We start from the raw sequence: 27,677 nt of genomic DNA on the forward strand, positions 1-27,677 counted from the left end.
AGCCCGCCTCTCTCTCAATGTCAGCTGACATTAGCTCCAACCCCTCCTCAACTCCTCCTCAACCCTCCAAGGATGAATAGTATGGATAATAATATGGAATAAGTGGGTTTTTCAACACATACTTAGAACCAGGCTTCTTTTAGCCACACAAAAAGCTCACTACATCTGTGTTACATCATCGGAAAAACTGGAATCGTATTTTGTGTCCTTGAAAGTGTCATCATGTATTTCACTTTATTGCTCTCTGAGATTTTCAGCGAATCTCTGTCGATCTTCATTTGTTTTTCTACTCCTGCTTTTCAGTCACTTTAAACCACATTGAACTGGACCCTTGCTTTTACTTTTCCCATGTAGCATGACTGCATGTTGACGGTTATTGATGTAAATAAGATTCTTTGAAGCTCCGGTACAGTACGAGCACCGACCCCGGACAAACGCTCCGGCTTCAGTGTTACCACATGTGCCGAGAGACGAGCTCGACCCCGTGAAGACATGTGTTGCTCCTTAGAGATGGACTCGGATGGCAGAGTCACTCATGTTTCCAACTGATGGGTTAAGAGGCATAATTGAACCATTCATTGTCGGGGAGTGCGGATAAGTCAAGGCCTCTGTTGGACCTCGTTCTGTCAATCTCTGTGGACCACATAAAAAACAAAAAGCCTATTCATAGAACGAGAGGTTCTTCTCAAGTTCAAAATGTGACGTTTATTTCCACCGATAGCTGCGGTCGCCTCCTCCACGTGTATCTGCTCAAAACCAACTGGAGACTTTTTATGGGTTGAAATTGTGGGTTTATACTGGGAGAATATATAAATTAAGTCATATATATTCATAGGTCATAGATGGAGCTTGCATGCCTCCACAGGGAGGGGAATTCCAGTGGCACATGTGCTGCACATCTTGGGCAGAGGAATTTCTGGGAGACCTTGGGTAAAGCATGGCAGGTATCCGTTTTCTGCAGATTGAACGTATTGAGTGTTGAGTGGAATGAGCAGAAAGAGGCCTTAATGGCAGTGGAGATGACTGGTATGCTTAGGGTAGATCCCTGGAATTATAAACACGTGATGTCCTCAGTGAGGCGCTCTCAGGATCCCATCAGAGCAGAGGAATTTAAGACTCCGAGCAGGAAAGGTCCTTGAGCAATGCCCCTCTGTGAATCCAGGTGTTCCCACTGACATTAAAGTGTTTGAGAATCTGATTCACACAGACACACTGGCATCTTAAGTGAATTCTTCCGAACTGCAGGCTAGAATTTAGCCGCCGTGAGTTGCACGCTACAAATACAGTAATGATTCATGTTGCTTGTTTGTGTCGGGTCGTCAACCTGCTCGGAGAGTTGATTTATGTTCTGCCGCAGGAATGCCCGACATATAATAACACGGTAAAGGCACTATAATGTTTTGTAGGCCGGTATAACCTGATGGTTTTGAGGGGAAGTCTGAGGCCTCAATCAATAGCTATCCTGCTCCTTGTATTTCTTTTACTATTTATTCCCTCCCTCCCTTTTTCCCTCGCTCCCCGTCTATGTCTGACCATGACTCAGCAGCCTCAGTGCTTCGTTTCCCTCTCGGAGGCTTTAAGGGGAATCACAGTCAATTTCCAAAAGCTGTTATCATTCAGAAAGTATTACAACACACATGAGACACTGTGGTCTTCATATCCTCATCATAAATGCAGAAAACATTCCTGTTCAGCTACAACACATTGACATAACTGCCTCCACCCAGGACGTTGTTTTTGCCACTGTCTGTTTGTTTGTTTTTGTTTCATCAGTAGAATAATGAAAAGCATGATTGTGTTTTGATTAGGTTAAGTTAGAGTCAAGTGGTTTCACAGCAATCGTAGCTTGGTATTCATAACATCCAGGGAATGGACATTTCTTTTTTAATTGGCAGTGGCACCGTTTTTGTGAAGGTTTCAGTCAGTGACCTTTATCAGAGTTTACAGAAATCATATCTACATATTGAAAACAAACTATTTTTAACTTTCACTGCCTCATAAATACAAATCTGATTTTTAATGATTTATCAGCGATGTTCATAGTAAAGGCTCCATGACACCCTTAATAATCTGCTTCATCCCTTCATCTCCTGCTCTGAAACAGGCCGTGGAAGCGACTCAGAGTCCGACGGCCCCCCCCACAGGAAGGCGCCGGACATCCGCAAGGACGACATGTCTGCGCGGCGGACGTCCGTCAGCGAGCTGCGAACCGCCATGCCCTTCAACCAGTACCTTCCCAACAAGAGCAACCAGAGCGGATATGTTCCCACGCCGCTGCGCAAGAAGAAAAACGACAAAGAGGAGGGAGCACGCAAGAGCTGGAGTACTGCCACTTCGCCTGTAGGGGGAGACAGACCTCTCAGGTGAGTGCGACTAATCGGAGAGACTTTAAAATGACAATGGGAAGTTATTTGATTATTCAGTTGGGAATTAAACAAACAAATTCCTACCCTTTTTGGTAAATTGTGTCTAGATCTCACATATTTTCCTAATAACAGAGCAGAGTGAGCCAACTGTCTTCACCCTGGTGATGAAGAGTGTAGGAGCTTAGTGAACCGCACAAGTTTTACAAACATTAACTTATGTTTGCCTGACATTGATTTCTTTCTTTCAAATAAGGATTTTAGCTGATTAAACTTTTTCTCACCTGTAAATCTGCATCTGTTATGATGATGTCTCCATTCTGCAAGTTGGATGTTTAAAATAGTAGATTAAGTCAAGACAGAGTGATGTATTGGTGGAGGAAGGCATACTTTTAGACGATTGTGTGGCTCAAGTTGTCACTTAGTCAAATTGCACATTTCAGCTTTTGGTTATTTCTCTCTGTCCAGTGCAGCTCAGATGGGGGGGGGGGGGCTGATCGAGGCCAGATGTGAGCTTCCCTCTGGTTTCTGACTCCGATTGAAGAAGTGTGAAAACATGGTACATGGACAAAAAGGCTAAATGTGCGACTGCTCTGGGATCGTATTTATATGTTAAGCATCTGCTCCTCAGTGGATCTCATGTGTTTGAACTCTCAGATTTCTGCTGGCTCGGTAGATTCCTTAATGTGCTTTTGATCAGTGTGCAATGTTATTGTTGGGGCGTGAGAGGAGAAAGGGAGTGTTAGGGTTGTAAGGGCTAATGTTGTGAGGCTTTGGATGAATAATTGTTGGACGACAGCAGGAACTTGGTCCTTGTCTAACCTCCTGTGTTCTATGGTTGTGAGTAGGAGGATATACAGCAGGGAGAGTGTGTGTCTGTGTGTATCACCCAATTTTTGATCCTGATCTCTCATTTCCCCTTGGTTAAAGTCATCCATCATTTTATTTTTGCATCATCAAGTCCTTTTTATTAATTTGCATTTATTGTTTTCCTTTTCCTCCTTCTCCACCTCCTTCCCTCTTGTTGTGTACATTTGTGTTCCCCCCTTAACCCTAATTTTACCACTTACGTGCACCTAATTGTCCATCAACACATTTGTTTGTTTTCAACATCATGTCGTTTCATGTCCTTGTTGCTAATTACGTTCCAATGTGATCAAATCAAATGTGTGTGAATGGCTGATCTAACAGTCCAGATGAAGGCCGTAGCTTAGACCCCCCGAGTCCATCCTCCCCCCCGCCCCTTGACCCCCAGCCACAGATTCACCGGGAGGATGAAGGGCCGCACGCTGTCTCCATACCTAGCATTGAGATCCACGCGGCGAACAGGAGGAGGAGCAGTGACCCTCCGCCCTGTAGCGTCCCCCAGCCCCGCCCAGAGCCCCGTGCCGAGACCAGTACGCACCTGATGGGCGCCTCTGCACAAAGGTCTTCACCTTCATTCATCTTTTCTTTCTCTTACCCTGAAATCGTCAACAAAGTGATTATCGATAGGTATATATTGATACTGTTTTTGTTGTGTAGAACTTACAAATGATTAGCTTATATGTTTTGTACAAAGATTGTTGATATAGTTGCTTCTACAGGAGAAACTGAGTTTCCTTCAGACACTCCAGACGAAGCTGTGTGGTGTTTGATTTGAAATATTTCCGAAATGTTTCAAATCAAACACCACACAGCTTTGGCTGCGGATGTTTAGAAAAAGAAAATAATACTAGTTTGAGGAATGGGACAGAAGTGAGATTCACCAGACCTCTGAAGCTGCACATGATTTATCACTTACTGGAGCCTGCAGGCAAACTGTGGCCAGGTTGCATTGTGGGTCACGTAGGCACCAGGTTTAAAAAATAGATGTGATGTATTCAAAAGGATGATATCTCTGGTTCTGCTGCCTCACCACCACCTCTGAGACCACTGTGCAAAGTGAATTACATTTTTCAACCACTGGAAGAGTTGCACTTGAGACTGTCCTCTGCAGCACATCTGTTCCCGTCAGTGAGGATAATCCACACACTTCACTTTTTCGTTGCCAGGACCTTTCTCTTCAGTTCAGATTTGTCCCAGCTGCTGTTTCCATTCGGCTACTTCCCTGTGTGCCCCTGTTATTACCAGGTCATCGCTTCCACTGCTATTCTTATCCACGAGCAGCCTGACAATAAGTTTGCGAGAGGAACACGTTGTTGTTGTTGTGCAAAGTCTTTACCCAGCAGGCTCGTCCGAGGCCCACGCAACTTCACAGTGTGTGTCTGCTAACAAGGTGAGGATTAGGAGTTGTTCTGTTCTAGAACTGTTCTACATTTTACAGCTCAGACATCCAGTGCGATGTGAGGCTGCCTGAAAACATGTGAGTTTCACTTTCTTGTTCATTCCCAGCCCTGTCAGGGGGGGGGGGGGGTTACAGCCATGCCTCCAGTTAGCAGCTTGATTGTTTGACACCGATGTTGTGGTGTTGATTGGATTATCGGCATGTCGAGGGAGTGAGAGGAATTCCTCAGTAGAGATCTAACATGTGTTTCGCTGTGGGTTTTCTTGGGTGTTTTGATCTGAGCTTCTTCAGTTGGTTCCAGCTGGTGTTAGTTCAAGAGGGAAAATAAGGCCGGGGACTGTTGTGATTTCTTCAGGGTTGTGTCACAGCGACATTTCTGTGTTTGGTTACATCCTTTTTTTTCTACAGGCAAAACAAGGCTGAGATGTTTGTTTGGGTTTGTTTGGATGGACGAGTGGAGCCTGTCTCTGGCCCTGTGCTGCTGCTTGTTAACTGTTAACTGGGTTTCTTATCATGAGCACACGTGTGATATCCAGAGGTTAATATGCTCATTAGTAGAAAAACAAAGGATGTGGCTGAGTAAAATATGATAATTATGATGTTTTTTTAACTGATAAAATCAAAATCAAGAAATGACCCAACAAAAGCCCTAATTATTGGCCTTTACTTTCCATTTACACTTGAGCTGACGTCTGCCAAAACCTGCACAAACCTTCACACACACAAAAACACACTGTACGTGTCCACACACAAATAACCCACTCACAGGGAACATGAACATGTGACCCACCCTCAGGATGTAAGGAAATGAGCCCGTCTTCCTTCCCTGACCCTGAGTGGGCTGGAAACGAAGCCCAGACCTTTCACTGCCAGCAGCTGGCCAGTGTTTCACTTTGCTGTGCATTCTGGGAATTTACAGTCCACTAATAAGTCTCCCAGAAAGTAGCTGTTCATCAAAGGGTGACAAACAACCGAGCGTTTTTTCTTCTGCTTCTTTGGCTTCGTTTCTCCATTTTGTTTTCCCCTTCCAGTCTGCGACGGACGGACCAGTGACCATACTCTGCTGTTTCCTTAAATTTATGTTTAGAAAATCCTTCATGTGCCCTTGACTCCTCCAGAGGAATGCTGTCTGATGACATAGAGGATGATAACCAGACAGCAGTACGTTTTGAGTTTGCTTTGCTCTCCGCAGCACTCCGGCTCGCTCGTGCTCTGAGGAACTCTTCCACCAATCCACGACTCCGGCGGGAAACACCGCTGCAGCGTCTGTGGTCCCAACGGGCCCCGGAAAACATTCACCTGCAGCAGACCGGGAGGCAGCTGGAGGGAGCAAGGGACTCGCTGGTGCCCCGCTGGCCTGTCAAACGCTGACCTCTCCCAAACGCACCCCAAGTCCCTCCCACCTCCTTCCTGCACCTGCTTCCATTGCAACCACATCAAAAGAAACAGCCAATAAGGGCCGACGAAAGGGCCGGGCCCTGAGCGAGAGTGACGACCCACAAGGATCCTGGTTTGACGGCAGTCCTCCTGCAACGTGAGCCCCCGTCCAGCAGCTACACTACATTATAGGAACTAGAACTTAAGAAAATCTCTGTTTAACCTAAGGGATCCACTTCCCCCGTGATTCCATCTCAGCATGTGACCTTGACCTCAGCAGCGCTCCAATGAGAACGGATGACTCACCAACTTTAAGATGAAGTCTCATTGTTATAAAGCTGTTCCATGAACGCATGGAAACATGTGATTTCCTCGTTGCATCGCTATTTCTCTGCTTTTAAAATATAAGAATAAGAAAAAAAAACAATATGGTCTTTGATTAACTACGCATGATGTTTTTTGTTTTTTTATCTTTGATCTCTCCATGAAACCCAAATAGGAAAACAAATTCACTTGATGTTGAATTAAATCTTATCCGGTTTCATCCAGATTATCACTTAAATATGTTTGAATTCACTCGTTCATCATATTTAAAGCAACAGTACATGACTTTAATTCAGCAACAGCTCCCTCTGTGGGTAGTGATTGATTATCGGGCTCCGTATATGACAATTAAATTGTTTTAAATCGAGAGAAAAACAAAAACAAAGGATTTATTACCCATACGCCCTTGCTCACTGATCCAGTGGAGCCTCCACTGTATAAAACTCTTCACATTTTAAAAGTTTCCAGTTGAATATTGGAGACGTTCTAATACTTTTTTACTGACTGACAGTTCAGCGTTACTCTTTGGAAATCGTACCTCAAAGTCAAACTACTCTACAGTTGCTGTTTTTCAAGTCAAAAGAAAGTTGCATCGTGTTGCTTTAAATTGATCTCAATGAATATGTGCTTGTTAAGTTGTTTGTCTGTGTCGGTCGTTCCCCATGTGACGACCAAGCTAAATATGGAAATCGGCTTTAATGGAACCCCCCCCCCCCCCTCGGTGTCACAGGCAGACATCTTCTACCAAATTACATGTCAAATAATTACAGCCTATACCATATGGCAAATAGCCATCTGAGTCTTCTCTTTATTTAGTGTCCTCCTCTTCATGTGGAGCCGCACTCTGTCCCCCGCCCGTCCAGCTTCACAGCTCCTTTGTGGTTCAGGTCGAACCTACAAGTCGTGGTCACAGACAAAGAGAAGCCACATCCTTCATGTCGCTCTGATAAAAGATGCATGTGCTTATTTTTATACTGCAGTTAGTTTTTTTGCTGAACACATCTGTTGAGCGTCAGCAGGGTTTTTGTTTGCAATTGCTGCAGTCAATTTATATTCTGCTCTACTTGTGTTTTGGATGAGACTGCCCCCTGGTGTTTGGTCTGAGTCTCACTGTGCAAACCATGGGACACACTTGTTTAAAACATTATTTATCAACACAATCTGCTGCGTATTTTCTATTTGTCTTGATTTCGTTGTCACCACTATGTTTAATATTCAGGACGATTCCAGTGTATCTGTGTTCATTTGTGATTGTGCTCTCTCTCTCTTTCCATGCTCTCTCTCTCTCCATCCTTCTGTAGATTCAGCCACACAGATATTGTGTCAGATGACTCACAGTAAGTTGTGTTTGTAACCACCCGGCTGCCTGGCACGACGCTGCTCTGCACGACAAAATAAACAAACCCTACTTGACAAAGCTTTTTTAATCCTCACTTTTATTATTTTGTAAATTACAACGATTGCAAAAATGACTCTTGGCTGTTAACATTGGAATAACCTGCTGAATATCAATTATTAGAGCTTGAATTTGTCTTGTAGCTCATTTAAAATAATTTGTAAATTAATTCTTTATGTATAAGCTGATTACATTTATACAACTTTACTGAAGACTGAAATAAATAGAGCGGGTCATAGTATACTTCTTTTAAAAAGGTTTCTACTGATGGAAAAGAAAATCTTCAATACTTAACTAAAAACATTATATACAGCCAGGACTCTTGATCTGTAAAGACGTTTTCGAGGAATCAGTTTTTGTTTTGTTGACAGTCAGGAAGCTGAAATCAGTCCTTTCCTCCCTGATTTAATTCGGTGCCAGCAGCAGTGGCCGTGGAGGGAACTTGTCTCCACGGCCACTGCTGCTAAACGGCTCTTAAATCACAACAGTGCTTCTGCCGGCTGCTTGTTTCATGTGATGCAACCTCCTGACATCCCATCTCTAATCAAATACATGTTATCATGGTCATGTCCTATGATGCGAAGAGCTGATGGATAAATCTGCAGCTTCTCAAAAATAAGTAGATGATTTATTACCCAGAGACGACTGAAATACAAGTAAATAAATAAATGTACCTTTACTAATCCTGCTGTCCAAAGTATTTAATAGAAATAACATGTCAGTTATCTCATCGACAGAGTATCAGAGTAAAACTACTGTCATGTTTGACTCTGCTTCTCTTTTTCATTTTCAACCAACGCTCATCTATTTGCATCAATTTCTGAGTCCACAAGCCACAATTGTGAGAATTGTGGCTTATGGGAAATTGTCAAGGCAAGAATAAAATGACTAAAGCCGTTCTCATTGTGTGATGAAGAGCCAGTCCAGCTGCATGCTCCTACCAGTGAGGCTGCGTTTCACTGTCCTGTCTGTAAATCGATGCTTTAACATCCCTGACTTCACAAATGCAAAGATCAGTGTGAAACTTTCTGTAACCACTGTTTTGCCTGTTTGAAATATACGTGATGTTGCATCTCATTTACTCACATCAGAATGTTACTAAAAGCTTTATAACAACAGTTACCTGCATCTGAAGGTCTTGTTTAATTTTGTTTTCACATATTTAGTACATTTCCTGTATAAAATTAATGTTTTAATGTGACATGAAACTATATTTGAGGAGTCAAAAAGTACTAACAGAGTGGAGTTGTACTGGGATGGGATTTTCTTTTACTTCTGACATTTTTGTTGAGTTTATCTTTGAAGATGAACAGTTTTACATTCGTCCGATTCTGAGTCGCTGGTTCAGATTTGTCATGATTGATTTTTCTACAAAGGAAATCTTGTGAATAGTGTGTTTTTGCTTTTACTGGAAGTTTAGCTTCAGACGTTTTAGTTTTGCGGGTCAAAGTGTTGTTTTCCCAGTGTCCACAAGACTGTGACACAGATTAAATGGCCGACAGAAAAACGTACACTACTGTGCTTGCAGTACAATGAGTTGAGTGAAATGGATAGAAGGACTAGCAGCATTAGAAAACCAGTCTTGACTTATTCGTTTTTAAAACAAAGCTTCTGTCCTTTTCTGGAAGTTTGTCATCATCATTCTCCCTCTGTCTCTCTGTCTCCCTCTCTCTTTCTCTCTGTCTCCCTCTCTCTCTTTCTCTCTGTCTCCCTCCCTCTCTCTCTCTCTGCCTCCTCCTCAGGAGTGTGAGTATGATCGACATGCGTGGTGAGGACGAGGGCATCCTGCAGCCCCACAGTCAGGTGCGTCATGAACTGATGCACAATCAGTACAACATGATGAAGGAGGAGGACGATCACTGGCAGGACGTGAGTGTCTCTTTTTTATTTGCTGGTGTGAGACAACATTTAAGTCCAGTGAGAATTGTGTCTAATCTGCACAGTTTGTATTTCTGATCTCTGTGGTGTGTGGGGGTTCATTAGATATAAGCAGTGTTTCTGTAATGCCTGCAACCTCTTGCTGTGCCCCAGTTACACAACTTAAACCAGTTTTCAATGGAGCCACAGAGGTGTCCCATCACTACTTAGCCAAGCTCTCTCTCTCTCTATGTTTCATGTGGACCCTGCAGGACCTGGCACGATGGAAGAATCGGAGGAGGAGCGTTTCTCAGGACCTGATCAAGAAGGAGGAGGAGAGGAAGATGATGGAAAACTTGCTGACAGGAGACGACTGTCCCGCCCAGAGGAGGAGAAGCATCAAGACGTACAGAGAGATAGTGGAGGAAAAGTAAGTGATACACAGTGGGACGGGTATTTTGTCTTGTTGTTATTCCACTAAGAAGCCAAGTTGCACGTACTATATGAGAGAGGTGGAAAAGTAGGTCTCACACAACCTAAATCCCGATAGCAGGCCTAAAGGTGACAGTGACTCCTCCTAGAGTTTAATTTAGTATCTCTCCCATAGGGGAAAGAAAAAGAAAAATGGAAGTAATCTTTTGTACTTCTTCTACTCTCGGAACAGGGAGCGTCGGGAAGAGGACCTGCGTGACACCTACAGACGAGCCAGAACCCCCGAGGAGGCGTCAGTCATCCTCCAGCGCTACGCCCAGCGTTTCTCCATCAGCGAGACGATCATGGAACGCCTGCAGCTGCCGAAGCTCCTGGATCGCAGCATCTCCGCCGACCCCTCCCTCGCCTGCTCGCCCTTCCCTCTCTCCCTCTCCTGCTCCCCGACCACGCCGGACCCCTTCGACGTGGACCCCAACGGGCCCCTGAGGTTCCTGCGCCAGCAGTCGGCCCCGGCTCCAAAGTTCACGTCTACGCTTGAAGCGCGAATCGAGGAGTTTCCCAAAGACTTGTCCTCCCCTCACCAGCGGCCTCAGATTCGCTCGCGCTCGTCCGAGCCGGCGTCCACCAGAGCCCTGTCGCCCAAACCGGTGCCTTTGCTAGCACCCAAGCCTTACATCGAGTCCCGTGGCAGAGCGGCTGAACCGTGGGCCAACAAGGTGAGTTCGATGCTCATCATCATATCCACAGACAGAGGTCGAGTTAACTTCCTAACACAACCTTGGTTTTGATTCCCGACAATCACAGTGGAAGCATCTGTGGTGTTGTAACACATTGTGGATTACAGCACCTTCTAAATGAACATGTGGGTTTTCATTCATGCTATAACACAATCCTGGAGTTTTCAAAATAAAATGGGGCCAGCTGCAGAAGAACTCTCCGTAGTGTGAACACAGGTGTGAACATAGCAACGGGGGGGTTTGTATCTAAAAGGAAGTACTTTGGTTGTCCTGGTGTAATGATACTTAATTTAAATTGCCTAATTTTCTAACATTATTTCTAGTTTTCCTCTTCGATTAATTAAATGATTGGTTTACGGTTCAGTGGCGAGGTCTCAACCACTTTGCCTGTGGTGGAGTTTCCAGTGTTGGCTGCGCTCCTAGCTGAGCTGATGGGTAAATTCCCCCCCCATCTCTCTTGGCATTTACATTAGAATGCCAAAGAACTGCCATGGTGACAAGCCCACTGATTTCTCCGGAGGACACAAGACTTCCTCCTCACAGGGGAAGCATGTAATGTTTCAATTTAGCTCTCTCAACAGGATCCGTTTCCTCTCCTGGAAGAAAAAAAAAAAAAAATGTCCAAATGGAAATATTCAAAATGCGATCTCATGTTTTGTTGTGGCGGAGAGGGGAGGGGCGGGTTATTATCAGACCAAATGGAGCATGGCCGCTTTTCTGGAATGTCTTGTTCGGGGAGTCTGAGCAGAGCCCGGCGCTGAATGGAGCCCTCTGTTCCCTATTGACTTAAGAAGTTGACAAGTAGGGTCCTCTCGATGTGAAGTGGGCTCCCAGCAGACAAAGAGGGCCCACACAGGCTGCCCGGGTTAGGATGAGAAGGTGGAGGCGGAGGGGCGCAGACCGAGAGCCTGCATTCACCCAACTCCACCGCTGTGTCTTAAGTTACCGCTCACTATAGGAGCTCCTCACACATACATCACTGGGTCTTTGTCACGGGGGCTAGCGCGGCGTGGTGAGCCCGGTGAATGGCCGATGAGACGAGAGGCGGGTAATGAGCACAAATGAGCAAACTGTTTTTTATTAGATGTAGGGTTAGTTTGAAGGTTTTCATTAAAGTTCATTTTAACCTTGGATTTATTAAGCAATGTTACATATTACGAGTATTGAAATAACTGAACAGTTTGGAGAGAAATCAAGTCCAGAGGTTCAGCATGTTGAACTGGTTTTGCTTTAATTGATAATGATAATTGGATGGTATTAATGTTGCACTATTCCTGTGTTATTCACCACTCAAAGCACTTTAGAGTCACAATCACCCATTCACACTCACTTGCATACAGTGCTTCTATATGCGGCACATTTACTATCTTAATATCTTTCATATTAAATTCAGGTTTGCTGTATGTCCACATGTATTTCCCTGGATGTTCCTTCTAATACTCTGTAATGTGTTTGAGTTCCTTAAGAGCTTACAGTCCAGTTCCATGTTGGCACAGTTACACTTGGCTGAGTCTGATTTCATTCACACAAAAATGAAAGCACGATGCACTGTATGACGTTTGTGGAAAATGGTGAATGGGGAAAATAGTTCTATTAAAAGAGCGTTGAGTGGTCATCAGACCTAGAAAAGACCAGTTCTTCTAGTTCTTCTGGTTCTGCACAAATTAAAAACATGGGGGAAAGGACAAACACACCAAAAAGGAAAAGATAATAAATAGAGATTCATTCGCCCGAATACTCAGAAACTAACATGATCCCTGTCGTCCTCTGATGCAGGCGGACGGTTTGCTCCGAGTCAACGGCAGCTTAGGAAGTGACGCTCCCACCACTCCCGAGAGTCGAGGGAGAGAATCTCCTCCTCACTTCCAGGCGTCTCCTTCCAGAACCAGCAACAGCACGGTAGCTGCTCCCTGCTCGGCAGCATCGCCCGCACACAGTCTACACGCCCCCCCCACAGGAGGGAGCCCAGCGTCCATGAAGGCCAAGGAGGCACAGGGCGGCACTGAAGCAGCTTCTGAGGACGTCCGAGAGAGAGGGGCTGAGACATCATCGCAACTGAGCCGGCCCACCTCACTGCCAGCGGTGAGGATTAGGAGCTGTTATTGTTGATTACAATCTTCAAATAGGATATTGCATCAACTCATATTCATCTATAGACAAATATTGTAGTCAATGTTTTTTTGGTAGATGCCCAGTAGAGGGCAGCTTCCTTCACTCAGCATTTGTGGATGAACACTCAGACCAGTAAACCCATAAAAATACAAATAGTGATTCACTGGGTCCAGTGTGGATATCTGCATATCCACACTAATATTTTCTAATATTTTGCTGCACTGTACTAAAATTAAAGTTCTCTGTCAATGGAGTCCTGTGGAGGCACAATAGAGATGCATTGCAAACAGAGACAACTCATTGTCCAGCTGTCTCTCTACTTTTGTAGAAATTAGTTGGAACAAATTTACAGAACAAATATTATTATGAACCGTAAAATCCTTTAAAGCCTTAAATCACTTTATAGTCAGGTCATGCACTGGACATTAATAATTCAAACCATCTTGTGGCCCATTCAGGAACTGCAGAAGTCAGAAGAAAGCTTTTGGAAGACTGGAGACCAGACGGCAGCTGCTCTAGAGGAGAAAACCTCAAATACTGCAGCTCAACCAACAACACGTACAGGTGTGAACACACTGACACCCTGTGGTCACTCAGAGACATTACAGCCGATGTCAAGAAGATTGTTATGTTAACTAGAACCATTGGAAATATGAAAAAGAAGCAAATGTGAGGAGAAAAGTGTTTTTACTTTAGTGTCTTTGATATTAACATTAGTGGTAACATTGCGTTTTCTGTATTTTTAGAAGCCAAACAAGAAGTGAAACCTGAGGCATCTGGTCCAAACATTGCCACTCTGGTCCAATCAGGGCTCAGCACACAACAGTGTCACACTGTAACTTTACAGGTAAAGCTGACAACTAAACAAATACACACTTTACTCACCTTTAATCCAGATGCAGCGATCACTCATCTGTGCTTTGTTTAACTCTTGAATCTCCTCGCAGGCAAGTTTTCCCAGTTCCCAGGAGTTTCCACTGGGAGGAGAAGAGAAAGTCCCGAACTTAACGGCACCAGGATCGTCTGGATATCACCCGGCACAGGAAATGACAGCAGGTCGGTGAACTGCTCACGTTCAAGCACCAAGCCAGCAGCTTCTTTTCCATACACCTCCATGTTTTCTCCTCCTCCTGTTTGTTTTCTTAAGTGAAATTAGTGTGAAGTTTAATTAATAAAAAAACAGCTAAATAGGAAGGAGATCTAACAAAAACGTAAAATGTATTGAAAGAACTAAACTTCTTATTTCTGGTAAAACCATGTTAAGTAAAAAAACATATTTACTTTTCTTTAAAGCTAAATTTAAGCTTCTATAAAGACTTTTATACTGGTTGACCAGTTTGAGTCTGTTTATCCTTCAGTGTCACAGGACCTCTGTAATTCTCACAATGTCCATTCCAGCTCCTGGTTTTGACATTTCTTTTATCCCTCATCATTTCCATCCCTCTTCTCTTCCTTCCTTTCTTCCCTCATTCCCTCTCCTATCCTCCACCTGCACCTTTTTTTTTTATTTCGCTTTAGAGTTTGCAAACAGTGTCCTCTCTCCACCGGCAACCAGCAACCCTAAGTTACGTCTGGAGTTCTTCACTCCGCCAGGTAAAATCCTTTCATTCATCAGCGGAGCTCGGGTTTCCCTCCCCAGGTCGGACGACACTTCAATCGTGTTTGTGTCGACTTGGTTCTTAATTCATGTCAGAAGTGTTGTGGATGATCACAGACTTTTTACTCCATTTTACTTGTTTTATTGTTTTGCGCTACAATAAAGCAGAAACTTTAGTGTTTTTCTAGTCCAGCTCATCATTTATTTATCATTTATTCTAAGTAATAGCTGTTTGATCGTGTTGATCAGGATGAATTGGTAAAGATAATCTACATATGCAAGATTAAAGAAAATATGTCTAGCAGATATCTGAGGGAATACTGACCACATTAATTGAATATACTGCAGGAATATTTTCTAATATTTCATGTAAGTTTCATTATCTGTAATAGTTTGAAAGCCTCAGTATCACGTCTCACATTTTTTTCCTTGCTACCAAAGCAACAAAATTTGGCTTTAAACTGTTTTTCATCCACATCGTGCCTATATTATTTTTTATACCTGCTCATTAGGTTTATAGGAGAAATGTTCAAATGTAAAAACAAAAGAGCAAGAAGAACAATAAACTTCACATTAAACTCGTTGCTGCTGATGAACTGGTTTTCTCCCCTCGTCCGTCTGGCATCCAATTTCATCTGTATCTTCCTTTCTCAGGTTCTTCCAAACATCTGTCCCATCAGAAAAAGAAAAACACATTTATTCTGATCACCTGTCTCTATAATATCTGTTTAAACTGTATTTTAAATAATGTTCTCTCTCATATTTGCTCTGCAGAGGCTCCAGAAAAGGATCTCCGTGGAAATGTGAGTTAAATCCTTTGAGCTAAAATCCTTTTTCACTGCACCTCACCTGGTTTATCACCTCCTGCATCACACATGATACCTGTAGCTTAGTTTAACTGATCAAAAAACACAAAGACAGAAAAACAAATGACTACATCCTGCAGGTAAGACTTAAAACAAATTACACAAGCAAAACATCAGCTTTAATATCAGCACTTAACAACCTGTGTAGTTTTAATTATTCTATTATTCTATAAATTCAAAGTTTCTTGTCTCTCAAAGCCAATAAAAAGCTTTGTGAGCGGAACGATCCAAGGACAGTTGTTGGGTAACAGGTTTTAGTTCTTAGTGATGTTTTGGTTCAGACGTTGAACGCTCAGCCACGATGTCGTGAGTCCCACCGAGCTGTTGATGTAGCATGACAGACGACAAGGCTGTACCACGATGGCCGAGACTGCTTCCGTTTGCATTGGAGCTCATCTCTCTCTCTCTCTCTCTGTCTCCTCTCTTCTTAGTAGGAGTCCTTTGGCTAGCATTGGAGTAGTGCTGTTGTGGTAGACCAACTATTTCTGTCTCCTCCCTTCCCTTCTTCTTTTCCTGTGGTGGACGTGTGTGCACATTGGTGTGTGTGTATGTGTGTGTTTGTTGGAGGGTGTGAATATGTGCATGATTATCTGTGTGCCGTGTGTGGGGTATTTTGTGCTTGTTGATGTGTGTGTTTGTGTGTGGATTTCTGTGTATGTTTCTGTGTGTGTATGTTTCTCTGTGTGTGTGTGTGTGTCTGTGTGTGTGTCTGTATGTTGGGGTCCATCAGGTGTCTGTGCCGGTGTTGCCCCAGGCCAGGCGGGCAGACCGCTGGTCCTGGGACCCGGATGAGGAGCGAAAGCGTCAGGAAAGGTGGCAGCAAGAGCAGGAGCGCATGCTGCAGGTACACAGTGAACCTCACAGGGGAAGCATGGGCGCATGAGTCTGTAAGGCCAGGAGTTCAACTCCTTGTGGAGCTCAGTGGGTCGAGAGCAAGGCACCAACACCCTGAGGATTAGATCCAAAACTGACTTTAAATTGAAAACTATTGCATTGTTGTAGATAACTAACTTGTCCTGGAGGCAGAAAGAATTGATTGAGATGAAACTCTGCCCCTGAGGGGAAAAATATATTCTTAAATGAGAAGCTAGCAGGCAACACATATTAGGTCTAGGTTATTTTACTAAATGCAGTTGTAGATAATGATCATGAGTCAATAAATGCAAGTTTTATAAACTACATTATTTACCATTAATTTTTGTTTTGCAGTTAAACAATTAAGAAACGACTTCTGGCTGTAAACTGGGCTTCATCTCCTTGAAAGTCAACATTCAAGCTGCTGCTTGAGTCATTTATTGTCATTAGATTTTCACATATGGTGAATGAAATGTTATTGAAAAGTTTAAACTTCCCCAAAGTGACTCAAACCAAAGTTATTCTGCTGTGTTTACTGGGACCATTAACTGACCCTGTAAGTGAAATTTAAACCAGTAACCAAGTCAGTTTCAGTGCGTCAGTCACTGATCTTCTCAGTTCACAGTCAGAAGAATGAGCCCCATGTCGTTGCTACCTGCAAAGCTTGCCTCCATGTTTGTTTCACACCGAGCGCGCCCTCCCCTAAAAGCAGATCTCCTCTGACGATGCACCCTCTGGCCACTAGATGGAGACTTTGTGCAATAGAAGAACGTCTAGTTGGGTTTTTTGTTTCCATCTCATGCACAAAACACAGACTTCGTTTCCCGAGGTTGCTGCTGTTGCTGCTGCCCAAATCACCCTCTCCCTCCTCAGCCAGTACCAGCTGCATCTCAGGGCCACGTGATTTTCACCACATTCAGTATCCTCCACATACTGTGCTCTGATCTGCAGGATCTAGATAAGTAACGGTGACGTGAAAAGGTTCCCCCTCCTCCCCTGTCGCTGCAGTTGATTGTTTGGGATGAGATGCTCTAAAATGGATGAATGTCTGGTGCATCAATGTGCTCGTGCCCTGGTTTGTATTGTGCTGTGTGTCTATGTGCTTCGACCTTGGTCCGTCATCTGTCTTACTCATGTTGCTTTCACTTTGAATCTTCCCTCTTTCGTTTGGTCTCATTTCAGGGTTCACGCACAACTTTAGAAAATGACTCAAAAGAAGTTCTTGTGTGGAATAATCCTACGTGCACATTTGCTCTAACGTTACAGAACGTCAGGTGAACAACCTGAAGGAAATTGAAGGATTCAGGGGAACTTTTCAAATAACAGTTGTGTAGGAACCCTGTGCTCTGCATGCTCTGCTTCTTGCCTTTTGTCTGCATCGCCTGCGTCTGGTCTCTTTTGTTCGCTTTATAAACACTAACAAGTAAAATCAGATCTGAGCAAGTGTTCCAACATAACAGAGGAACATCAAGCTCCCTTTGCATCCATTAATATGTCTCTGAGTAGAGGCTCAAATCCAGTGAACAAGCACAGAGTGTCTCTCATGGACATCAGATACAGTCACTACCCCCCCCCCCCCCCCCCCCCCACACACCTAGATTTAATTAAGCAAGATGCACCAGTATTAATTTCAGATTCAGAAAGCTTTATTTATATTTTAAAACCTCTCCTGCTCGTTTGATGCAAGTTATACCCCCCCCCCCCCCCCCCCCTGCAGACAGTTCAGTGTTCTCCTTGTTGAGGTACTTTGCTGTATTTCATGTGTCTGTTGCCATGGTAACAGGAGAAGTACCACCGTGAGCAGGAGAAGCTGAAGGAGGAGTGGGAGAAGGCACAGAGGGAGGTGGCGGAGGAGGAGAGGAAGTTCCATGAGGAGGTGTGTGTGTGTGTGTGTGTTTGTTTATGCTCGGGGGCACATGTTTATTGAATGAAATGTGAAGTGTGTTTGTGTGAGTCGTGTGTTTTTTTAAAGTGAAATAAAAGTTTACTTTCTAACTGATAACAGTACTTGTTGCTAAACTCCCCTCCGATCACAACAGGAGCGGCGGATCCTTGAGGAGACGGTGGCTCCTCTCACGCCTCGCTCCTCGGCACTGCCGTCCCCGAGCCGCGGGGGGGTCTCCTCCACCGCTGAGCCCCACGACACCATCGTCCGCTCACTGGCCGACTGGGAACGCAAGCAGGAACTTCTGGAGAGGCAGTCGGTGAGTAGCTGATGGATTAGTTCAGCAGGAAGGTAAAAACTCCGGAGTGCAAACAAATGGACTGACTATCACGTGCATTTCTGATTGGCCGGTGCAGAGGGGGATTACGGAGAGCGCGGAGGGGAAACGGAGAGAAAACGACCGGACCAGTGACATCAGCACTGCTGACGACAGCATGAAAACAGGCAGAAGGTTGGTTACCTCGGCCTCAAAGCAGGAAATGGTGCATCGGAGTAGATTCAGAAAATAACAGTGATTTAGGATGAGGCTCTGAAGAAGCGCTGGGTAATAACATCAATATTGTTTCATTGTTATATAGTTTCATTGTGAATTGCTCATAAATAGATTAAAACCCAGGTTAGAGTCTAGTATCTTTAAAAGTTAGACTTTAAACTTAACAGTATACCATCTTTTCCTCCTGTGATCCTCAGCCTGGTGAGTCACAGCAGCAGTCAGCCGGAAACAGTCGGCCACAGTCTGCAGAACGGCCAGAAGCCTCCAGCAACCCTGAAACCCTCGACTCCAGTGAAGAAACAAGAAGATCTGACCACAGACGGCAACAAGGCCGGCCAGGCTGCAGGAGACAGGAGGTGTGTGAACGGGAGAGAGAGAGAGAGAGAGACGTTACAGTTTGAGAAAGATGATGAGCTCAGTAATATTAAAACTTTCTCTTACATGTCAGAGTGAGTCAAGACACACTTAAAGTATATACACACAACATACATATTAATATACTGAAACTGTACATACTATTTGCAAACATGAATTATAGAAAAGTATAAACAGACTGTAAAAGACAGAAGTACAAACAGATGCAGACATGAATGTTTAATTTACTTCCACATTGAAATGACAGGGATACAGTTTTTTTACACAAATATCTTCATGTCTGATTTGTTTTCTTACATCTTTCATTCTTGTGTCGGGTGTAAATGTGAATTTCAGTCGACCAGAGTAACAAGTAGAATACTGGCTCTTTTTGCAGCAGCTTCAGTTCCTTGTTTGTCCATCAGGTGGCACCTTGCACATGTAGTTTTCGCTCCACCACCCAGTACAACGTGAGACAACCATGACAAGAATAACATCTTTTAAACCTTATCATCAGAATCGTGTACTGCAGGAAAACAGAATTTTAAAAGAATGACCAAACAGTTGTGAGTAGATTTGCCGGTTGCCCCCGGCTCGGATTGGTTCACGTCCCGGACTCCTGCAGCCAATTGTGTGACCCGAGCTATGAGTCATCATCATGTCACTGTCCATTTCCAGGGGTGGTCCCATTGATAATAACACAAGCTGCAGCTCATCAAAGCCCCCCGCAGCATGTCCACCTCCTCCAGACACTCTGCCTCCAGCGCCCAACAGGTACTGCATCACAAACAGCCCACACAGGGGAGGGGGGGGGGGGGTCATTTCTGCTTTGTCATTTCCTGCTCTGCTGCATCTCCACCCATAACATCACATGTACAACCACAACCTGCCTGCAAGTGAAATACTCAGTCCAACCAAATACAGTTTCATGTGTTTTTGTGTTATTTGTGCCTCCTTGTATTTCAGTTAGATAATAAAACATGTGTCAGTCTGATCAACACTTTCCTCTCCTTGTCTTCCTCACTTCTCTCTCTCAAATCCACCGTCATCACATTTAAAGGTTTTGTGCGTCTCTCTGTCCCCCTGCAGGTCCGTCAGTGGGAAGAAGCTGTGCTCCAGCTGTGGGCAGCCGCTGGGGAAAGGAGCGGCGATGATCATCGAGACCCTCAGCCTCTACTTCCACATCAGCTGCTTTAAGGTCGGTGATGAAGAGGAGGATCGACTTCCTCACGTGTTTCCCTTCTATCAGAGATGTAGTCTCATTCTATGTTTGTATGAGAATGAGAATCAGGCTTTATTTCAGATACACATGCAGCTTCTTGTTTAACCACTGTTTTAGGATTGTTAAGACATTATTAAACTGAATATTTTTATTTTTAAAGATCTACTTCTATCAAATGGGAATCCATTGGGCCACAGACAGAATTGAGCAGAAACTATTGAGACGTGCAGTGACACATTGATGTGTTTTTTGACAAATAGAAATGTACAGAATAACACCAGCTTTTACATTGAGCTGTAATAACCAATAGATTATTATTTCACATTCATCGAGGTGCTCTCTACCTGTGTCTCCTCAGTGTGGGGTGTGTAAGGGACAGTTAGGGGACACGACCACGGGCACGGACGTTCGAATCCGAAACGGCCTCCTCAACTGCCACCAGTGCTACATCCGCTCTCGCTGTGAGTACCCCCCCCCCCATACCAGGTCGTCCTCACCGCGTCACCACTCTCCTGTCTCCATCTACCCTCCTCTTCCTCTCTGTTCTTCCATCATCTGATGCTTGTATTCATCCATCAGAAGCAAAATATGAATTATGAATGTGTTCCAGTTGTGTCAGCAGATTGCAAAAAAATCAACCACAGTCGACATCGAAACACAACCAGCAGAAATAAAGGAACAATTCCCAGTTACATAAGATTCATAAACATTCTCAAGAATATGGGACAAAAGATGAATAAAAGCATTTTTCAACAAAGCAGTAAACACAGCGATCGTGAACCAGGAAGAGAACGTGACTGAGTTTTATTTATTGTTTTCAAAGTAAACGCGACACTATTTCATGATTAATACATTCTAGGTGCATTTCAAAGGTTTTAATCCTTTATTGCCATCCTGCTGTGAGGCTGATAATACGAGGGGGGGGTTTTAATATGAAAAATCTTCACCTGCGAGTGCAGCTTTAATGAAGAAGTGTCAGACACGGTGGCGCTGCGCTGAATGGAGGGATGGATGTGAACAGGAACTGGGGATGCTGCGGCGGAGAGAGGATGAGTGTAACTTTCCATCCCTTTCACCTTGACTGTGATAAAAAAAAGAGAAAAGTCGCTCATGTTTAAATAACCTCCGAGCAGCCGAGGGATCCGAGAAACCACAAAATCAAATCAACAGATTCAATCAAAAGACTCTTGACTCAATATGAGGTTGTTTCCTGCCTCGACCTTAAAATCCCAGGATAAGAAACCGTGATCTGTAAAAATGTTCTTCTTCTTTCTCTGTGTCTTTTCCCTTTCTAGCGGCCGGACAGCCCACCACGTTGTGACGCCCGGAAGGAAAAGCACAAGGTTCACAGAAGAACCCCCATCCCTGCTTTAACCCGATTATCTGCAATTCATGTCCTTCAGCGTGTGGCCGGGTCTCTGCATCCTCTGCAGCTCAATAACCAATGAAGATTCATCACGTGGGGTCGACCGGGGATCTGGGGACAGTCAAACAATGACAAAAAAATATATATATAAATATATTCATCGTGTTTATGTCATCTGATACGTGAGTGAAATCTGGATTTGATTGGTCCACGCAACCACCACACACTCCGCTCCATCATGCAGCGAGAAGGAGGGAGACGGCTCGGGGGCGGTGGCGGCGGCAGCCATGTTGAAAAGAAAAACACAAGATGCAGATTCGCTCTGAACGCAGTCGACGTCCTTCAGGGTCACAGTGAACACACAAAGAGAAAAATTGGTGTTTGAATCAAGAAGTAGAATTAGATTCTATTTTTTTCTGGATGGAAAAATAATGTTAATATTTTCCGCTTTCAGTTCCATATGATGGAAATGCAGTATATCGTTTAGTTTAATGTCATCATTTAAGAAAAGATTATTTTCATAATTAGATTTGATAAGAATCAGAAAAACCCAGGAGTGAAAAATGAGGCTGCTCAGATCTGACTTTTTAATTTCTCATAACAGGCTGGATCTGGATTAGTTTTAATAATTTCTTGTCCCTGCAGCAAAACTACACGATCACAACAACAAGATTCTACAAGCTTCATTTAGAAAGTGAAATGAAGGTCACTATAAACCCTCCGTATCCACCGTAGTGAGTGTCTGGTTGTTTTTTTATCCTTTGGCCCAAACAGTGATCTCACGTCTCCTCGTCTGTGCTTGTGAAAATATAAATCCCCTCTAATATAAACACATATTATGGATGTAGGTCATCAGGAGCAGCTGCTGGGCCGCAGGAGGCTGTTGCTCGGGTCGGGAGAAGTCAGGACTTTAATGTGCCTTAAGAAAGCAAAGGTGACGCAGGACGAAGACAAACACACACCTGGGATGGAAAGAGGGGGGAGGGGGGGATGGCCAAATTTAAACTTCTAAAACCCGCAGCCCCCCCCCCCCCCCCCCCCTTCACATCACGCTTTACTGCAAAACTTTTTATTTTCACATCGCTCCCCTGTTATTCCTCTGTGATTTGCAGTGACGAGCCCAATGCAAAGAAAGGAATACGTCTGTTGTCTGTCCGGAAGAATATACCTGTAGAGTGTATATATATATATATATATATATATATATCTACTGCAGGGGAAACCATTGATTTGATTTTGAATGCTTGACTCTAGAACCATTTAGACTCCTGTTTGCTATTAATTGAGGTAATTTGGATAATTGCTCAGTGGTAGGATTCATTTATGAGAAAAAAAAGAAATAAGTCACCAGTACATGTTACATCTCGTAAAAACCACCAACGTAAGATGAACACACACACACACACACACACACACACACACCAGCAGCAGCAGCAGTTGCATCAATATTTGGTTGGATGAAAACTAAAGATCTTTGCTGCCAGCTGGAAAAAACTACAAGTCAGATGCATCTTTTTCTTTTTATGAACTCGTATGAGAAGAGCTCGGTCGTGTATTGTGGATGTTTTTAAAAATAAAATGCACGTTTAAGCCTAAAACCAAATGATTTGCTGTATGAAAGCAAACTAGCAGCCTCCTCCTCTTCCTCCTCCTCCATCTATAGCCAAGCTTCTCCGGGTTCATTTCTCTGATCTACAGTATTTTTAAGCTTCTGTTCCGATTGTGTATTTTCTTTTTTTATCCTCATTTAGTTGATGAATAAATCTCGGCTGAGTCTCTTATAGCAGGATCTTTGAGACGGACGCTCTATATTCAGACGCTCTTCTCTGACTGGATAGCTGGGAAACGGAAACCTTTAACGTCTGTTCTGTATTTATTGTAATATTCACCTGAACACTATCTGAAATATAGATTCATTTGATGTTTAAGTGCAACAGCATTTATAGCATACAGTATGTTTATAAATAAAATGTTATAAATTTTAAACTGTGTGCCCTCGTCCTCTTATTTTGAAGCAATCCATGAATAAATACCAGATGTTTTTGTTGAACATAATAACTGCTTCAGTAATTTAAATGATCAATCCTGCAGATGAACTCCTGCCGCCGGTTGTGAAACAAGAGAAACACAAACTAACGTCTCTTTTTGCAAACCTGAGTTAGTTTTTCTCTAATTTAAACTTTTCATTAACCAGGTGCCTGTTGAGGTTGGATACCTGAGATGAAGGAAAAACAGCCGCACGAATCTCTGCTCTAATAATAGACACACAAAAAATGAAACAATGAATAAACACTACACCAAAAAGAAAAAAATCTTTCTCTCTTTTTTTGTTATTTAAGATTCTGCCAGATATGATTTATGTTTGATTTATCACATTTTTGTTAGAAATTAATCGACTAATAGAAACGACTGAGGTAAATGTGAAGCTCAGATTAAAGTAAGTGGGTAGAAATTCTAACTATCTGGAAAATGTGTCAGAATTTGTAATTTCAGCTGCTCCATGATGTCAAAAATGATCCCAAACCTCAGAAGCATCTCCGTAAATTCATGTAAATGAGTTCCATTAATATGTTTCTTTTGATTTGAATCTCCGGTTGCACACAACCTGATGAATTCAATATATTAAAAAAAATAGATATTATCAACCCAACATCAGGCTTTTTAAAATGCAACTTCTTTTTAAAAATGTATTTAAAAATGTCTTATTATTCCCCATTATTGGGACATTTTCTCGTTTTATCATTATCTAAATTAAATTCTACAATAGAGGACTAACTGTTAATGAGCTGAAATATGTGATATTCTGTTCATCTAAAGACAAACTGTATCCAACTGTAATAAATCTAGAAAACTAAATGAATTGAGAAACAGTGCGTTGCTGTCCGTGGTGCTGAAATCTTGGGCCTTTTCAAAATAAACTTATTTTTAAGAGACAGATAATTCTAACAAATATTTCAGGATTGTATACTTAAATGTTGAGTCAAGTAGATTTCTATACCACTAAAATTGATAAATGATAATATTTTTGTTTGTCAAAAGAAAAACATGACCAAATAAACTTGGACTATTACTTTTTTTTATCATCAACAACCATTTCAATGGTACACCTGGAAAACTATGTGCACATGTAGAAATATTTCCTTCTTAAATATAAGCATTCATTACCTACATATAAATAACTTTCAGATCCGGGACAAAACATGTTACACAATGCTCACAAAATGGGAGGGAACTCATTGTAAAATCAGACAAAGAGACAACATGCAAATTATATAGAAATAAATACAATGTTTGCATCCATTCCCCCTTTTTTTTTGTATACCCAAAATAAATTCTTCCAAGGGAAATCTTTGTAAAACATCACAAAAGACTCTGTATGATCGATCTACGAGGGAGTATGGCCTATGGTTCAACTATAGGAGACAGTAATACGTATTCACACTATACAATTTGAGCCACAAAAACACTGCCGTAGAAAGACACACAAAACATACAGGGTTCTTGTCATGAGGGGGGCGAACATTGCAGTAGTTTGTGCCTTTTTTTTTCTCTCGAGGAAATAATTGTGTTTATATCGATAATTTAAAGAAAAGTAAAAGTCAGCGGTCGTTCTTCCACAGAAAGTGTGTGAGATTTGTCGTGTCAGGGTTCGTGGGTTCGTCCTCGTGGAGCCTGTTGAACGTCTCTGCCGAACAAAGCAGCTGTTGAACTCTTGACTTGTGATGTGACTGATCAGACGTCGGGTGTTTGCTCATGGGCCACTGCCATGTGTCTGTCTGTGTGTGTTGATGTTGTTTGTTTTCCTTTAAAAACACGGGGAATACGTTAGATGGAGTCTCTCGCATGAATCATCTCAACACAACAACTTGTTTTCTTATTGTCTTTAGATATTCAGTCCTAAAATATGACCGGAAAACAATCCACCGACCCAACTTGTTTCAAGACAGACAAATGACTTGCCAAGATGGATATTTTTACAGCGAAAGTGTTTAAACTGACCACAAGGAACGGTGCAAGGCAACAAAACAAAAGAACAGGAGTTGTCATCGTTTCCTGTTTTAATTAACTGCGTTTTATTGTCCGTTTGAGTCTCGAGCAATTTGCTTTTTCAGTCTCCGGAGAAGGAGGAAACTTCTCTTTCTCTCCGCTCTGTGTTTTCTCCTCCTCCCTCCGCCACAGAGCTTCATTAGAACATGCCGGTCTTTACTAATGTCGCTTTGGCTCCGTTCTGTCTTTGCAAAGACGACAGTACGCTGGCGAACGGACCGCCCAGTGAGTCCGGGATGGAGGTGATGGTCCCCGGAGTGGTGGACCAGCCTTGGCTCGGTGCTGTCACCCCCATGCCGCTGGACACGGAGGTCTTCACCTGGTCCACCTGGCCGTTCCCGTTGGTGTTGACCTGCACGCCGGTGGGGCTCGGTCCGCCGCAGTTGGAGGTGGGCAGCGGGTTCGGGCCGGGGCCTCCTGTGCTGTCCGGGTCGGTGGATTTGTTGTCTTTGCTGTCTTCGTCTCTGGGGTCGGACTTCTTCCCAGAATTGTTCTTGGCTGCAGCTGCGGCCGCTGCAGCTGCCCGCTCCTGCTTGCGGAACTTGGCGCGTCGGTTCTGGAACCACACCTGGAAAATTGAGAAAGGGTTAAACAACTGTTGATGGAAAACACCAAAGCATCACTTGAAGGCATTCAACTTAACTACAAACTGTTAAAAAAAATAGGGATTATGTTTTAAAATGTTGTTTGCATAATAAATCCACCCGTGCGTAAATGTGGGTAATTGCGCGGAGCTGGAGAACGGCTGTGTACCTGCACTCTGGCTTCAGTCAGGTCGATTTTGAGTGCGAGCTCCTCTCGGGTGTAGATGTCCGGGTAGTGCGTCTCCGCGAACACCCGCTCCAGCTCCTTCAGCTGGGCGCTGGTGAACGTGGTCCGGATGCGCCTCTGCTTCCGCTTCTCGTTCAGTCCTCCGTGGTCCGTGAACAGTTTGTATGGAACTGGGAACAGAAAAGAGAAATGTCACCATCAGACGTGCGAAGTACAGCAGAGGGCTTATCAGTAAGAGCAGCGCGTGTGTGTGTGTTGTCAAGTGGAAGTAAATTCAAATTCGATATTTTTGTGTAAAATCCGGTTAAGGACGCTGAGCCGAAGCTTTGAATCCGGTTACACGCGCGGTTGCGGGTTGAATTAGTTGTGAATTGATAACGTTGCTGACCCGTGATGCGGTTAATTGTAATGTTAAACTAATTGTTGCTGCTCAGATCGAGGCTCGAGTTTGAGAACTTGTCATAATGTTCCCATCCAGCCCCGCGTGTGCAGCTACTGTAACTCCGAATCGGTGTCAATAATGAGCTTTAGTCTTTGGTTATCTAATTATTTTCGAAGCTTTATGTCTCATCGCAAAGTAAATAAATTATGCCTATCATTTTGGCAGCTTACGATAATTCTGTTGGCGGTTTTGGGTGTGACTGGGATAGTATAACCCGGTAACCGAATTACCGCTTGCCTGCAATCGCTTCTAACGTGATAAATTCTTTCATTTGTGTAAGCAAATTTCGTTTGGTAAATACTAAACACATTTCCATTTTCAAATGCAATCAAGGCGTCCTATAATACGTCGGGGTTGTGGCTCCGGAGCCGCTGCTTACCTGCGGCATACGGGCTGCTCTGGTGGTCCCGCAGGGTCCCCAGGCTGCAGGACCCCGGCGTGAGGGACGGGCAGCCGGAGGTGGCCCCGAACGTGGTCCTGATGGGATTGTACTGGAAACCACTGGCCTGGCTGCACGAGCTGAAGTCCGCATAGGCCGATGCCAAGCTCGACGTGTCCATCCCGGCCATACATGACTCGTAGGCAGAGGAATTTAGGTAAGAATACTCCATTTTATACATTTGAGAAGGCTCGGTGGAGTTAGAAAGCTGCACTTCCCCGAGAAAACCAAAAAAACAGCGGCGGGAAAAAAATCACCGACCCTCCCTGGAAAGGAGCAAAATAAATAATAAAAAAAAACTGGAAGCGAGCAGGACGCGCGGTCTGAGTTTGGGGGAAAGCGGATTTGGTTTGGACTGGAGGAGGCTGGACGGTGGGTAGATGCTCACTGCTCAGCGCCTGCTCCAAAACTGGCCT

General features: G+C 43.6%; 2 protein-coding genes across 10 annotated transcripts in view; one reads left to right on the forward strand and one right to left on the reverse strand.

Moving 5' to 3' along the window:
• The window catches only part of LOC133958833 (LIM and calponin homology domains-containing protein 1-like), a 71,980-nt gene extending 48,438 nt beyond the window's left edge, over positions 1-23,542 (forward strand). For 3 of the 9 annotated variants that reach the window (XM_062393823.1, XM_062393832.1, XM_062393830.1), the window contains 22 exons: positions 2,105-2,363; positions 3,555-3,791; positions 5,822-6,163; positions 7,632-7,667; positions 9,469-9,595; positions 9,856-10,013; positions 10,248-10,731; positions 12,529-12,834; positions 13,323-13,428; positions 13,611-13,711; positions 13,812-13,920; positions 14,383-14,457; positions 15,236-15,264; positions 16,058-16,171; positions 17,966-18,058; positions 18,222-18,386; positions 18,484-18,578; positions 18,818-18,976; positions 19,653-19,748; positions 20,064-20,172; positions 20,555-20,657; positions 21,492-23,542. In XM_062393823.1, coding sequence (XP_062249807.1) covers positions 2,105-2,363; positions 3,555-3,791; positions 5,822-6,163; positions 7,632-7,667; positions 9,469-9,595; positions 9,856-10,013; positions 10,248-10,731; positions 12,529-12,834; positions 13,323-13,428; positions 13,611-13,711; positions 13,812-13,920; positions 14,383-14,457; positions 15,236-15,264; positions 16,058-16,171; positions 17,966-18,058; positions 18,222-18,386; positions 18,484-18,578; positions 18,818-18,976; positions 19,653-19,748; positions 20,064-20,172; positions 20,555-20,657; positions 21,492-21,517 — 3,329 coding nt within the window. In that variant the 3' untranslated portion in view covers positions 21,518-23,542. The remainder of the gene's footprint in view (positions 1-2,104; positions 2,364-3,554; positions 3,792-5,821; positions 6,164-7,631; positions 7,668-9,468; positions 9,596-9,855; positions 10,014-10,247; positions 10,732-12,528; positions 12,835-13,322; positions 13,429-13,610; positions 13,712-13,811; positions 13,921-14,382; positions 14,458-15,235; positions 15,265-16,057; positions 16,172-17,965; positions 18,059-18,221; positions 18,387-18,483; positions 18,579-18,817; positions 18,977-19,652; positions 19,749-20,063; positions 20,173-20,554; positions 20,658-21,491) is intronic. The other 6 variants (XM_062393826.1, XM_062393825.1, XM_062393827.1 and 3 more) reach the window with 6 other exon arrangements.
• Positions 23,543-24,683: 1,141 nt separating this feature from the next.
• Positions 24,684-27,442, reverse strand: phox2bb (paired like homeobox 2Bb). The gene is made up of 3 exons (XM_062394079.1): positions 27,202-27,442; positions 26,363-26,550; positions 24,684-26,177 (listed from the first exon to the last, which is right to left on the reverse strand). Exons 1-3 carry the CDS (start codon positions 27,440-27,442, stop codon positions 25,749-25,751), a joined length of 858 nt encoding a protein of 285 aa, XP_062250063.1. The 3' UTR covers positions 24,684-25,748.
• Positions 27,443-27,677: the final 235 nt, after the last annotated feature.

Source organism: Platichthys flesus, chromosome 8, assembly GCF_949316205.1.
Source record: "Platichthys flesus chromosome 8, fPlaFle2.1, whole genome shotgun sequence".
NCBI lineage: Eukaryota > Metazoa > Chordata > Actinopteri > Pleuronectiformes > Pleuronectidae > Platichthys > Platichthys flesus.